Source organism: Myxine glutinosa, chromosome 10 (genome assembly GCF_964187855.1).
Source record: "Myxine glutinosa chromosome 10, kmMyxGlut1.1, whole genome shotgun sequence".
In the NCBI taxonomy this organism is placed as follows: Eukaryota; Metazoa; Chordata; class Myxini; order Myxiniformes; family Myxinidae; genus Myxine; species Myxine glutinosa.
The window spans coordinates 64,216,118-64,232,162 of NC_136270.1; the positions used below are offsets into that span (position 1 = coordinate 64,216,118).

The window sequence follows — 16,045 nt, forward strand, 5'->3', positions numbered from 1 at the left end:
ACAAACAGACAGACAGGGGAGAAAACATAACCTCCATCCACATTCGGTACCGGAGATAATAAAATGGCAGACCAAAGTAACTTTTGGGTTGAAGAATGTGCAGGAATGAGCGTCGGCTCACAAACGACCTCGCAGAGGAAAGACAATGTAACGGCTATTCGAAAGAGACAATGCAATGCATGCATGTATGTATGTGTGTATGTATGTATGTACGTATGATATGTGTGTTTGTATGTACGAATGATATGTGTGTATGATATGTGTGTATGTATGTATGTGTGTATGTATGTACGTATGATATGTGTGTATGTATGTACGTATGATATGTGTGTATGATATGTGTGTATGTATGTATGTATATGTGTGCATGTATGTATGTGTGTATGTGTGTATGTATGTATGTATGTATGCATGTATGCATGTATGTGTGTATGTATGTTTGTATGATATGTGTGTATGATATGTGTGCATGTATGTATGTGTGTATGCATGTATGTATGTATGTGTGTATGTATGTATGTATGATATGTGTGTATGATATGTGTGTATGTATGTATGTATGATATGTGTGTATGATATGTGTGTATGTATGTATGTATGATATGTGTGTATGTTTGTGTGTATTATATGTGTGTATGTATGTATGATATGTGTGATATGTGTGTATGTATGTATGTATGATATGTGTGTATGTATGTATGATATGTGTGTATGTATGTATGTATGATATGTGTGTATATATGTATGTATGATATGTGTGTATGATATGTGTGTATGTATGTATGTATGATATGTGTGTATGTATGTATGTATGATATGTGTGTATGTTTGTGTGTATTATATGTGTGTATGTATGTATGATATGTGTGTATGTATGTATGTATGATATGTGTGTATGTATGTATGTATGATATGTGTGTATGTATGTATGTATGATATGTGTGTATGTATGTATGTATGATATGTGTGATATGTGTGTATGTATGTATGTATGTATGATATGTGTGTATGTATGTATGTATGATATGTGTGTATCTATGATATGTATATATATATATATATATATATATATATATATATATATATATATATATATATATATATATATATATATATATATATATATATATGTGTATGGGTGCATGTATATGTATGTATATGTGTATGTCTGTATGTATGTATGTATGTATGTGTATGTGTATGTGTGTTATGTATGTATACAAGTATGTATGTGTCATCGAATCCTCCAAGAGGATTTTACTGAGGAAGCTGAAACTTTCAGGAATTAATGATGGCATGCTGAAGTTGTGCATGTGGAAGTTTCATTTGATCCCATCAAGTTTTGAAAGAAAACATTTTCTTCACCCATCTTGGCATTTTCTTCCTTTGGTGGTGTGGGTGTAATTATCTGAGTCATATAACCACGATGTATTATATATGAACAAAGACAGTATGCACGTTTTCACTTCATATACGTAACCCGGGTTACTTTTATTTTCGGGAGCAATCGATGCAGCAGTCTGTTGCCTATACACCTCCCAAATAAAGGAAAGTCAGAAGAACATGTTGCATGCTTGTAACAAGATCGCCTGTAGGGTGGGTACTCTGCTGTGGTATAAATAATCATAAAGATAACATGAATCCCCCATTCCCCCTGGCAGCTCCCACAGGGAGCATGTGCTTCTTGTACATGTAAATGACTAATGAAATAATCTTCTTTCATATGCAGCACAAGGCTGTGGGGTAGCATTATCGACTGGGGAGTGGCTGTGCCACCAATCCATTGCCCCCTGTAGGTTAGGGCAGCAATTTGGAATTGGCAATAGCTCGCCTAATCTTTGACCTAATGTAATTTAAAACGTTTATGGTCCAGCAATGGCTTTTTCCCCTTCACATGAGTGAATCTCATAGAAGAGAAAGGGAATGAGCGAACAGTAAAAGAGGAAAGGGTGGAGGAGAGGACACCCTGAAACCAGCAAGTAAGATGTTTGGGTTAGGAAAGGTTAATGAGGGTAATAAATATTATCCTACGTAAATATCATGGGTCAGAATTAGGGATGACAAGAGATGATGCTTGCATGAAGTTCTGGAGGGTAGAGCAAGACAGAACTGCAGCCTCTGGAAGGTAGTTCCAAAGACGGGACAATAGAGGAAAATGAGTTAAGGTGTGCCTTCAGCCTGGATTTTGGAAGATTTTGTCGACATGTCTATTCAACCTGTGGGTGTGTGGCCGGGTATGTGGAGGAGTGGGATTTTGCAGAGACTGTGGGAGTGTGGAGGGGTAGAAAGAAGATGGGGAAGTTGAAGGGTGGGCGAGTAGAGGCGGTGCGGAATGCGAGGGTAGGGGGAAGCTATATAACACAAGGAAAGCAATCATGTTGCACAGCACAATGCAATAACGGGTTTATTTGAACTGTAGTTCGGAGTTTATCCACAATCATCTCTGCGAGACAGAAGAGAAAGACACTATTGAGACACTGGAATGTTAAATTTACATTATAACATACTCGCCTAATGTACTTACAAACGCTTATAGTCTAGCAATGGCTTTCATATTTAATTTACCTGTCTATTTTTACCTGCAGCGAGCTGCTAAAAACTTGATGAGCTTTACCCTGTCAACAGCGTGTAATTCGAGCTAAGTAGTAGCTTTGAGGGGAATTCAAACCTCCAGCATGTGTACTGATGTCACGATTCCAATTCGACGTTATTCGACTAATTTATAACATCAGCCGAAAAATCAACCGTCAGGCATTCAGTGATGGTGTTGAGAACTTTGAGCTTTTGACATGATCTCTTCATACATGTTCATCAGCATGCAATGGAGAGGGTGACGGCGGACTGGGAGTTACTTCCACTGCCTGGGGATGAAAGGATAACCAGGTTGTCGGCAGATTTAACTTCGTCCACCCGTGGTGGGTTCTGCAAGAATCCCCGGACAGAAACATGGTCCCAGCCACCCTGTAAAAATTCGAGCAGTCAGGGCAAGCCCATACAACAGGAAGCTTTCCCACCTGGAATGGGAAGCTTTGGCATAACATAACTATCATTCCATTCACGTATTATCCAAGGAAAACAAAAGACATTTTCACCAATTTAACTTGAAAGAAAACCAAGAGGGGGAAACCCCAATACCACATTATCAGGGTTAAAGGTCAATGCTGCATAACACAAAGACTACGCTTGGCTGACAGCAGTGGTAGAGAGAACAAAATTGCAAAGCTGGAAGTCGGGCCTTCAATGCCGAGAAAACTGAAAATACATTTTGGTAAGAAATTGGGTAATTATTTAATCACCGTTTCAACTGACGAATGGTAAGCACGGCCCGTGAAACCCCAAACTTTACGAGTTTCTTCCTCAAATGCTCATTGGCGAACTCACCCCTATGCCATATTCCCAACGGGCTCCGGCCGGTGAAGCGGTCCCTGCCCCAGCGCGGTGTGCCACCGTTCCGCGACTCAAACTCATCGTGCCCTGCACATGGTCTGCAATGGCCCAAATCTAAGAGGAAACAACACAAGGGGATAATTTTGTCTTTCTGAGGTCACACTACAACAACTTCCTGGCACCACTCTTTTGTAAACAATTCCTTGACAATGGAAAATTCCTAAATTACATGATGTCATGGTCAAGTAACTCTCAGATATTTAATTAATACATTAAAAATATAGATCTGAAGACAAAAATAATTCTGAAGCGTTGATCTATGGCTCGTTGTGGAGCTTGTATGACGTATGTAAATCATATGCAGGACATGAGGATGTTCGTAGACAGAAAAGCATATGGGATCTGAACTTGAGTTTACCATATCATGAGCCATAGGTTCAAATGGGATTGCTAAACAGGGCAACATTTACCCATTTTTGCCTCAAGATATACGGTGCCGATAGAAAGTATAAACTCACTTTTAAAAATTCACCTTTTGTTGCCTTATAGCCTAGAATTAAATTGCATTAAATCAGGCTTTTCCACCTTTATTTACACATCGTAACCCACAACTTCCAGGTGATAAACAAATTCTACATATTTTAGAAAATTAATTTAAAATACAAAACTAGAATATCTTTGTTGGATAAGTGTTATAGCAAAGAAAACCCTTATAATAGCAATTGTAAATTAGCTCAGGTGTAAACAATCACCTTCAAAATCACACACCAGTTAATTGGCCTCCACCTGCATCAAATTGTAGTGATTCTGATTATTTCAGAATAAAATCAGCTCTTCCTGTAGGTTTCTTCTGCTGGGTAGTGCATTTTACAGCAAAGACACAACCATGAGCACCAAGGAGCTTTCAAAAGACGTCCGGGATAAAGTTGTGGAAAGGCACAGATCAGGGGATGGGTATAAAAAATATTTCAAAAGCCTTGACTATCCCTTGGAGCACAGTCAAGACAATCATTAAGAAGTGGAAGGCGTATGATACCACCAATACCCTGCCGAGATCAGGCCGTCCCTCCAAACTTGATGACCAAGCACGGAGGAGACTGATCAGAGGCCACCTCCCATCCATAGAAGGGAAAATGGATGGAGCCAAATAGAGAAAATCCGAGAGGAAAACCTGCTGCCCTCTGCAAGAAAGCTGAAATTGGGACAGAAGTTCACCTTTTAGCATGACAATGACCTGAGGTACACAGCTAAAGCTACACTGGAGGGGCTAAGGAACAAAAAGAGAAATGTACTTGAATGGCCCAGTCAGAGCCCCAACCTAAATCCAATTGAAAATCTGTGGCATGTATTGAAGATTGCTGTCCATCAACGCTCCCCATGCAACTAGACTGAACTTCAACAGTTTTGTGAAGAAGAATGGGCAAATATTGCCAAATCAAGGTGTGCAAAGTTGGTAGAAACCTATCCCAACAGATTTATAGCTGTAATTGCTGTCAAAGGTGCTTCCACCAAGTATTAATTCAGGGGGGTGGACACTTATCCAACCAAGATATTCTAGTTTTGTATTTTAATTAATTTCCTAAAATTTGTAGAATTTATTTTTCACCTGGAAGTTGTTGGTTACAATGTGTAAATAAAGGTGGAAAAAGTCTGATTTAATGCAATTTAATTCCAGGCTATAAGGCAACAAAAGGTGAAAATTTTGAAAGGGGGTGTAGACTTTATATAGGCACTGTAGCATTAACAAGATTATATATGCATGAGGATTCACAAGAGGTTACCTGATCGACGGGACCCACAGAGACTTTGCGAACATTGCCAGAGATTAGATTCCATCCATTGCCAGAGGTACCACCATTTTCCAGGCCTTCTCTCAGCCACAGGTTTCCTTAAGACCAGGAATGAGAGAAAACGATTATATGCAACTGCATCCTGAGTCAGTGTTTGGGTATTTTTGTTCCAACTCAAGGTAGTATATTTAAAAGGCTTACTTTTTCACTACCAGGTCTACCAGCATTTGAAATGAACAGTTGCTCAGGGTTATTGGTATACAAGCGTAAAAATGTGCTCCTGAATACTACACCTCGCCCTTCCATGAGGCCGAGATAAGTAAACAAAAACGTGAAAAAGTAAGTTATACAAATATATTGTCGTGCGACTCCCCCTTGGTTAAGACATGGGGAAATCGCGGATGGCCAAAATGAGCTTGAACTCCGAGGCGACGATCAAATATGGACTTCACTCTATGCGTGGGAGGAAGAAGGAAAGAGGAAGAAGCAGCGAGATTTACCTCACGGTCCGCGCGCGTCTTCAACCTGAGGGAAATAATTCAAACCGAACATGGATTTCGAATAGAAAGGGAAAATAATAAAAAGGTTTATTTACAAGAACTATTGGGACAAGGAAGCGCGACGATAAAGCTAAATGTTCTAAGTTGGGATCCCACACACCAGACACGTCAACAAAGGGGGGGGGGGGGGGGGGGGAAATAAACACCTTTAGAGGCCATTTTTCCCCGCAAGGCGGGGGTTGGCCTTTTTCGGGCACCGTGGTTGTTGTTGTTTTTGTTGGTCCCCTTTTTGAAGCAATGTTTTACGGCCGGATGCCCTTCCTGCCACCAACCCTTTTTGTCGCCTTTTACGACAAACAGGGAATTACCAGTGAACTGGTACTCAATTAGCCGACCTCGGAAGGATAAAGGAAGATATATCAAAAAGAACCGTTGCATTTGCGTTTGTGCTGGCTCATCTTTGTGCATCAGGAATCGTCCGGTCCCAGCACGTCTTCCGAACAAAGCTCCGGTTGGCGCGAACCGCTCGGTCGTTGGCGCGAACCGCTCGGTCATTGGCGAGAACCAGGCCCCGACACGCCCTTGCTCGCTCGGCCCCGATGAAGGCCTTCCGCGCGAGGCAAACGAGTGCGAAGCCCGCTACCCCAACCGTGCCTTTCCTCACGAACGCGGCACGGAAACCACGGCTCTTCGTTCTTGGGGCTCTGCCATTTTACGAACACCCCGCATGCAGTCTTTCCTCGGTTCGTAACCACAGGTCACGTCCTGCATACCGTCGCTCGCCAACGGCCGACACGAAGCGAGGAGAGTTGATTGCAGAGGAATACGCGAGGGCCAAGCGAGAGAAAGTATCCAACAACGAGACAGGAAGGAGAGCGACGTCAATGTTGACAGAGGCAAAATGTGACCGCTTGCTATGGGATCCAGCACAAGAAAGCGAAAATGTCAGCTCACGGTTCGTGGTGTGGCTTCTCCTCTGACGTCACCGGCCCTTCTTCGACCAATCCTTAGCAAGGTGGGCGTGGCCTCAGCCTGCCTGAACAATGAGTGTTGCTTTGTGGTGATGTAACTGGTGGTATCCCATCGGCAGTGCTCCGAACTGGCTTCCGGTGGGTTTTATGGTTATTGTGGTGGAGGGGGATTAATTAATGTGTGTGTTAATGGGAATGGAATCCTAATCTACGTGTCCATGTGTATTGCCATAAGACACAGGGATGACCACAGAGGGAACGACACACGGGGGCATTAACATATTCCCTACAACTACTTAACATGCCCCGCCCCATCGTGGCGGGGGCACTTTTTTTTTTTTTGCTTTTTTTTTGTATACAAGATCGAGGCTCGTGAAAGAGCTAACATTAATCACACAAAAAGTCAAACCGACAAATAAAACACAAAATAAGGTGAGTGGTCGACAAGATAGGGAGAGAGGGGGAAGGACACAAACACAACATTTGAGAGCAGGGACATCGAGAGAACTGTGGGAGGGAGAGGGCTTGGGGGGAGGTGGGAGAGGTATAAAACACAAGGACACTGCAAGGACTTCCAGGAAAGAAGTTGGAATTTCAAAAAAATGCATCTGGGGTGAATTAGCAGGGGTAGAAAAGATCAAGGTTTTAGATGGGGGAAGGTAAGAGATGGTGGTGAACAGCTGTTTTAAAGACCTGGAGGGAGGAGTGGGATTGAAGAGAGTGAGGGAGCTTGTTCCAGAGGCGGGAGAAAAGAGGAATGAAGGAGTGAAGGTGAGCAGAGAGCCTAGATTTTGGCAGTTTAACCATAAGAGGGTTGCTGGCAGATCTTGTGCGACCTGTAGGAATATTTGGGGGACAGAGCACAGAGAGAGCTGGCGGGGCAAGGCTGGAGAGGAGTCGGTAGAAGACAGAAAGACCACCAACCTGCCTGTGGTGAGTGAGTGAAAGGCCCTCGGAGTTAGGTTCATCGCAGGAGATTCCAATGATTCTGAAATCCAGGTGAATATGGTGAGGCGAGGGTGAGGGTAATGAATAAATATGTAATGGTGATGCAATATACAACTTAACATTTTGTTTTGAAGAATGGGAATAAAGCGGGAGGAGGGTGTTATGTCTGGTTGAGGACTTTGGGTGGTAAGAGGGCTTGAAGACAGATTTCTATCTTACGGCCACCATGTTGGTGCTCACTGCGATGTGAAGGCAAAGACGCCTCAGAGCTTTCATATTCACAATCACTATTCACTCCCAATATATATTCCCTTCATTGTAAAACTACCAAAGTGACAGTTAAAAGGATTTTGAGGCGATATGTGTTATGGCCTTGTGAAGATGGGCCTCAGCGATCAAGACACCTTTCTGTTAACTGATGCCCCACCCAAATAACTATGTGGCAGTCTCACAAGCAGAGATGAAACCCATGTCGTTTGAAATTTGCCGAATCATTATTTACTTTTAACGATGTGTGTATATACGAATCAGGAAGATAAATGGGTTTTGTGTCGTTTATCATTATGTATATGTTCCGCATATCTCGAGGGATTGACTTGGACAGGCGACCATGATGGGCCATGAACTGCTTATGGTTACATATATTTGCCGCATATCTCGTGGGATTGACTTGGACAGGCAACCATGATGGGCCATGAACTGCTTATGGTTACATATATTTTCCGCATATCTCGTGGGATTGACTTGGATAGGCGACCGTGATGGGTGGGGAAGGGGGTTGAAGGCTTGAAGTGTGCAGGGGATTGGCATTCTCTCAAACAGAGCTTAAACCCATGTCCTTATAAAAGGCCTTTGTCCAAGGTCATTATTTCCTTTTAACGATGTGTATACATGCATCAGGAAGAAGATAATTGGTTTCAGGTCATTTATTGTCACATATTTTCCGCATATCTCGCGGGATTATGAGTTGGACAAGGGAGCGTGAAGGGTGGGGAGGGGGTTTGAAGGCCTGGAACGGGGAGAGGATTGACACCTTTGGGTTGAGAAGGGGAAGGTGACGACTTGGTTTTGAGAAGTGGAGGTTGAGTACTTGGGGGATCGTGAATGAGGGGGAGGGAGGGAGGGAAGGGTGGGAATGGTGGGAGGAGTTGAGGGCTTGAAATTTCCACAGATCCATGCTGGTGTGTATATATACACAAAGAATTAAGTTAAGCACCCCCCCCCCCGTTTTTTTACAACCTCGCACATTACAAGTTTGTTGTCGTCAAAACAGTGTAATATACCCATGATATTGCTATATTTTCTGGAGAAGTGATATTATGGTCATATAAAAACATAACAATCATGCCGTTTTCAATATTTTATTCTGAATAATTTAAGGTGAAATTTTTTGGGAATTTTAGGCATATTTTCACCTCAATTTAAGTATGGAGCTATAGGTCCATCACGGACAGTGTGGATGACGTTTATGTTTTCTAACGTACAGTCATTGTTCTGAGAAGACCTCTAGCGATCTTTGCGTCAATAACGTGTGTAGGACCCACGTGATCGGATCACTGACTCAACCAATCACTTTTTTTCACTTTGATCACTCAATTTCATCAATGGATAATTGCTAATGTCATACCAATCATTATTTGATCTCACATACCTTAGAATATATGCCAATGTATACATATACACAAAGAATATATATTAGGGGGTGCTTACCTTAATTCGTTGTGTAGGGGTGCTTAACTTAATTCTTTGTGTATATATATATTTTTTGTTACAAAGTAGTAATATATCATTAAAGTGGTTGATCATATGGTTAGAGTTATAATGCAGTAAAACTATACTCTGATAAGTAAATTGTTAAAAGGGAGTCACTTGTGCCGAGGAGGTAAGTAATGTCAGGGCCGCTGATAAGAAGTAGTTGGGGGCTAGCGTCTGAATGACTAGGTGAATGTACTCCCACATGAAAGGGAAATAGACTGTATAAAGATTTGTTATGCGATACACCGAACTGAATCATGGCCACAGAGCTCTGCACTGGATCTTGGAATGCAAACATCTCGGCTAGACGGTGGCTCAGAGCGTTCATCGGCCTTGAAAACGCCATAAATTAGCCGCGGTGTGCAAAGCAGCTTCAGGAGAAAGGGAGGTGGACTGAGAGTGTGATCAGCTGTTCGCAGTTCATTCTGGCAAACTGCATTTTAAAACAGACTCCACCAGCAAAGAAGCAACTGGAAGTGTTTGATGAAAACCGAGACTGGTTCTGTGATTCCAAAGCCTTGACAAAACGCAGCTACTCCCCTGCAAGGCTGGCTACTCTTACCTGCTGGTCGGTGCTCGATGAATGCCGCCTTACTGATGCTGCGGGGACGACAAAGAAGCAAGAAACTCCTCTGGTCGCATCGATACAGGCAAAGAGCTTGGCCATCCACACTCTCTCTCCTTTCTTTAAAAGCACGCAGTTTCTGAATTCAATGTCGCTCAGCTTGATCTGGGGACTCGGATTCACCTGCTTGCTTCGGCGATACTAAGCTCACCAGGAGGACATTGAACGCAACTGGCATGGTCGGACTTCTACCTGTACAACCCAGCTGGACACGATCATTTGAACGTGTAAACCACCGACCTTTCCATCAAATTTATAACCTGCTGAAGTTTTATCAACTAATAACCGCATTGAGGTCTGTGATATACGTGCTTTATAATCTGGGGATTTTTAATCACTAAGTATTTCTTTTAATCAGTAGTAATTATTATAAGTATTTTAATTGCAGACAGTAGGGATTAATAAATATTGTTTTTAAATTAACCATCTGCCTCGTGTTGTATGTTGGTTTCACCAGTATAACAACAAAATGGGCATATTATTGTTTATAATTAATTAAAGCATTAATTAATAAGGCATTAATATAATAGGACCTCTACATATTTAAATAATAATTAACAAACAGTCACTCCTGATCTTTCTCATTCCACGCACTTACTGATATGGCTGATTACATTAAACTCAGGTTGATAGAAAGTAGTGCGAGAGCATAAGTACCCTGCTTGTCCACGCAGCAAACGGTGCAGTCACCGACAGACACCTGGCAGAACTGCTGCCTGGCAGGTGTACAAATCAATTCCCAATGAGTCCCTGCAGGGGCAGAAGGACAAGAAGCCACAAAACCATCTCCACACTCAACCAGAAGAAGACTGACCAACATGTTTTAGCCACTTCAAAATGTGCAGTATCGTATACAACTATCACATGATGTCAATGCTGCATGTGTCTGTCTGTCTGTCTGTCTGTCTCTCGCATCTAAAGAAACACGAACTCCTTTCCTAACCCCCTTGGCCCTCCCCATCCCTAAATCTCTCCTCATACCTGTGGAACAGTTGGCAGATAGACCTTGGCGCAGAAATGCTGCACCATTGCTCGACACTGCCCACACCTGACCTTTCCGTCCCACAGATAGTGAGATGAACGGCTGGTCGGTGGGCACGTGATGCCACGATTCGCCCTGCATGACACATCGTGCACCTCTGATGAGTATTTTTTTTAAAGTTTTAATCTTACTATTTCATGGAAACACATCACACGTACGAGTTTCTTCTGATCACGGATGAGACGTGGCTTCACACCTGCACTATGAAGAAGCACATACATTAGGAGGAAACCGAGGTTGAATTTACCACCTTAGAGAGCATTTTATGCCTTCCTTCAAATTATTATCTATATATATATATATATATATATATATATATAGAACAAATAAATATATATATATATCTATATTATTTTTTTTATCAATAAGGGTCAGATTGTAGTAATTCTCAGCTTTTGAAATTTGACTTTCACTCATATCAAGGGTGAAATCAAGAAACATATGAGTAGAGAAGACAAAGCTTTTGGTACGTTCTATTAAACTCGATGTGAATTGGAGTGAAAGGGTGAAGCTGCCATCTGTGGTTGGATTCCTAATGAATCTAACCGATATAACCACAATGCTTTGCTTCTGTGCAGTTTGTGAGACTGACCCAAGTGTGAATGGTAAAAAAATTAACAAAACAAAATGGCTACATCTTTTCTCCAAGGAATGCAGTCTATATTATACGAGACAATTCTATCGCCATTTTGGGATGAATAATTTATTTGCGTAAATGTTTCCAGGTTATTGGGAAAAATGAGCACTGGTACCGCCAAGAGCTTGAAAGAACAATCAGCGGCCTCGTGGTCATGTGACGAGGCCTGATAGATGTGGATTGGACCTGATTTTTAAAAAAATCCCTTTTTTAAGGCCATTTTTCCCTGCAAGAGCAGGGGTTAGCCTTGCGGGGCCCATGACAATCATGGTTCCCTTCTTGAGAGAATGTTTTTATGGCCGGATTCCCTTCCTGACGCCAACCCTTAGTCACCTCTTGCGACACCCAGGGATACAGTGTACCTATTCTAATTCGGGGTACATACAGGCACATTCATCCCAGCAAGCTGGTACTCAATTTGCCGACCTCGGAAGGATGACAGGCTGAGTCAACCCCCTTGGCGTTAATTCAATGATCGACCGGGATTCCAACTCAGGATCTTCGGATCCCAAGCCAGCACCCTAACCGCGAAGCCAACACTAGGCTCGGATTGGACCTGATTAATGGAACGTTTCCTTGTGAAAGTGAAAAAGTTTGTTCATACAGCCAATAAATCATCACTTTTGGACAATGTCCGATTTGTTTAATAATGCCAACATGCTCATAGGCCGGACAAAGGTAATGACTCTCAAAACGTACGATTGTGTTCTCTCGCGTCACTCCCAGACGGCAAAGAACGTCACCATTCACGCTGATGGCCCACAAAGCAATGGTGTCCGAGTTAGATCTGTGCTGAGACACGTGGCTTGGATCGGGCCTAATGGAGATATCCAAGAGAGGGAACGGAGGTACTTCTCGCCAGGGGCCACTCGTCACCAGCTTACAGTACCTGAAGAGGGTTTTCAAAAGCAGACACCAACAAGAAATGATCACAAATCATGCTAAGCCAAACGCAGGACAAACTTTAAGAACCTTCCCATCACAACATTCCGGCATCTCACCTCTCCCAACGGCGCCGTCGAACAAAGTCCTTGATGGTTTTACTGCCGTGGTAACTCCTGCAACAGAAACCGAGTTCCTTGAGAAGGTATTTACACTTAATAGTGTGTATCAAAAGCGATTACAAGGTGATAACAATGGAACTTATGAAGATTGTTATCATGTTATTTGCAATCTCCATGATCATTTTGATTCGATTAATAGAACATGTTTGTGTCTTTGTGAAAAGTTTCACACCTACTCTAACACAACTCACCTGAGATATAAGGTGATCCCTGACGCCTCACAAAAAGGAAATTAAATCGAGGCCTCAATTCAATATTAAAACGGATAAAATTCGACCTCTTTGTAGCTTCACATGTTCTAGAGAAAACCGGTGTCTCTAACCCGAATTAATGACATTATCGCAGAGTATCAAATGCAATTTAAAAAAAATTTCCTTTATCTTTGATCATAGTTGATCCGAAATCAATTCCTTAAATACCAACATCATTGAGCAATATATTAACGCTGTGTCTAGATGGTGCACAAACCACGTGGTTGGCACATCATAATCTACATGTAGTAACGATCATATTCGATATATGATACACAACAACAACAACAACATGCATTTTAAAGGCCATTTTCCCTACTAGAGTGGGGGTTAGCCAATATTCGATATATGATGTGAAGTCAATTTGAATATTTGGTTTTCTGGTTTATAGTGTTAAATAACATGCTTCTTGCTGGCAAAATAAACCGCACTTCCTTCAAGGCTTCGGACCGTACACAGCTCGGGAAGTTTTGTAACCAGGATTCAGGCTTGGGATAAAAACTTTCCCTCAAAGCTAAACAACTCCTGGATTGTTCATTTAAAACTTTCCCCAAAGTTTAATGACTTTCAGATTGTCTTTTTGAAACTTTTCCCCAAATCAAAGTGATTCCCGGATTGGGCTTTAAAACTTTCCGCCAAAGTTAATGATTCCTGGCTTTTTCTTGTAAAACTTTCCCCAAAAGTGAAAAGATTCCTGGATTTTCCGTTTAAAACTTCCACCAATATTAAACGATTCCCAGAGTGTCCTTTTAGTTCCGACTCCCAAGGTGGTAAGTTATGAATCATCGATAACCGACTAACTAGTGATTACTATTTGCTGACACCTGCACAAATTTTACCTCCTAATTAGATAATCGAATATTATTAATTGATCATTAATTTAGTTCTTGAGATCTTAATATTCCTGACATTCTGCAGCCTGGCGGCACCCCTCAACCCCTCCTCGCCACGCTATAGCTCATGTGTTACTGTCAAGGCCTTGCCCCCTGCCTGGAAGCAACTATTACAGTGCGAGGCAAATTAATAATTGCGGAGAGAAAAGTAGAGACGGATAATAATCAGTAGAGCAACAGAGGTCAAGGAGCGTGATGCAAGAAGCTTGCTCGTTACCGTACGCTGGGAAATCTGCTGCGTACTGCCATCCCTCTTTATCTGTGCCACCAGGAACAGCAAAATCCACACTCCAATCAGAGTCCTGGCAATACAAGGTTAGATAGAAGGATGAAGAACAACCAGAGTAAAGCTGTTCTAGCAATTAAGAAAAAGTGTATCATTTTCTCACTCCCATGAAGGAGGAACATGAGAATGAGATGACTTGCTGAAGACCTCGTTTATAATTGAAACAATCAAACCATGATAACCTATACACGTGTCCCATTCTCTTTTCATCAATTGCTACAATGCAGTCCGATGTCACTGGCAGTGTGTTGGGTTATGCAAAAAAGTACCCTTCATGCAATATGGAGTGAAACCATGTAGAGGCTTCGCTAAGAGCGTCGCATTGCAAAACTTTTCTTTATTTGTCTTGTTGATAAAGCCATTAAGGAAGAAACATGTTTATGAACAATTAAGTTTAAAATCTCATTCTTCCCTACAGGTCTTAAAGACAGCTGTTCACCAACATCTCAGATCGTCCCCAATCCAAAACCATGACCTGTTCAGCCATCATTAACCCTCCCTCCCCCACCCCAATCCATCCTCCTTCCATGTTTCCAGTTTTCCTCCTGAGAGTTTCCTTCTGTATCCATCTTATCCACCCTATGATTCATCTCCTGCCCCAATTCCTCCCCATGTTTGTCCAAATCTCACTCTATCTTGGCCTTCGACTATGCTGGTGGTGCTTCCTCTCCCCCTCTCTGCTGTTCCTTTTGTTCTGTTGCGTCCTGATCTGTTCAGTGTATGAGTACTAACTCTTCCACGAGCCTTGACTATGCATACGAAAAAAAAGATTCCACTTGCATACTGTTATCTCGGGGTTGTCGTTAACTTTTTGCAGACATCGTTCTGTTTAGAAAGCCTCTTTTTCTGCATTGGCCTAACTAACCCAGCACCAGAGAGGAGACGGTGGCCGGACACTGTCCTTATTTCGCTCAATCAGGCCTGACTTGTCACTCCACATATATCGATCAGTCAGGAGACCTCTGCATGACACACAAACACAGGGAGGGTAACTTAGCATAGTACAGCAGCAAATTGATTTCAAAAGGAAAAGCAACATTTCTTGCCACGGGGGTGAGGGGAGGTGAGAGGGTGGGTTAGAAAAAGCAGAGATGGCCAGGTTGAAGTCCAAGTGAGCTCAGCAGGCTGAGGTACACACCGTGCTGTATAGCCAGTGATTGGATTCCAGCGCTGGTTTTCATATAAATCCACCCGCATGTGGTCGGTCTGAATCCCCATGTCATCCAGGGATCCAAGTAGACCTACCAGGTCCCGACATTAATGAAAAAAGAAAAGGGAATGGCATGAGGAACTTCAGAGTTCATTGAACACGTTATCCCATGCAGGCTTGAGAAAAAGGTCATGGTAAGAGTCTTTCAAACTCTAGCTTTGCGTTTCTGAACACAGTTTATATTTCCTACGTGTATTTTGCCTTTCTGAACACAATCTACATTTCTTATAAGCCACCATTTTGTCTGAAATTGAGCGCGAACTGCAAATTTGATTTGTTGAGATGGTGTAAAATGCCATGGCGTACTATTTTGTCCAAATACTGCTAAAGTGGAGGTTTTTGGAAGTGGAAGGAAGGTGATTTGTGTTATATAATGTTCTAGTATACAATTTAATTCCCCTTTTAAGGCCATTTTCCCTGCTAGTGCGGGGGTTAGCCTTGCGGGCCCCATAACAATAATCATGGTTCCCTTTTTGAGGCGATGTTTTCATGGCCAGATGCCCTTCCTGATGCCAACCCTTTAGTCACCTCTTGCGACACGCAGGGATATGGTGTACATATTCTAATTCGGGGCACACACCGGCACATTAATCCCAGCAAGCGGGTACTCAATTTGCCGACCTTGGAAGGAAGACAGGCTGAGTCAACCGCCCGCAGTTAATTCAATGATCGACCGGGATTCAAAC

The 16,045-nt window shown here is 42.3% G+C and overlaps 1 protein-coding gene across 2 annotated transcripts in view; it reads right to left on the bottom strand.

Annotated features, from left to right (window-relative positions):
• Positions 1-2,386: 2,386 nt before the first annotated feature.
• TECPR1 (tectonin beta-propeller repeat containing 1) overlaps positions 2,387-16,045 on the bottom strand; it is an 83,607-nt gene continuing 69,948 nt past the window's right edge. For both annotated transcript variants that reach the window (XM_068126843.2, XM_068126844.2), the window contains exons 15-24: positions 15,288-15,390; positions 15,015-15,111; positions 14,086-14,165; positions 12,657-12,713; positions 12,355-12,544; positions 10,958-11,093; positions 10,634-10,726; positions 5,169-5,275; positions 3,382-3,501; positions 2,387-2,961 (exon numbers count right to left, since the gene is read on the bottom strand). In XM_068126843.2, coding sequence (XP_067982944.2) covers positions 2,812-2,961; positions 3,382-3,501; positions 5,169-5,275; positions 10,634-10,726; positions 10,958-11,093; positions 12,355-12,544; positions 12,657-12,713; positions 14,086-14,165; positions 15,015-15,111; positions 15,288-15,390 — 1,133 coding nt within the window. In that variant the 3' untranslated portion in view covers positions 2,387-2,811. The remainder of the gene's footprint in view (positions 2,962-3,381; positions 3,502-5,168; positions 5,276-10,633; positions 10,727-10,957; positions 11,094-12,354; positions 12,545-12,656; positions 12,714-14,085; positions 14,166-15,014; positions 15,112-15,287; positions 15,391-16,045) is intronic.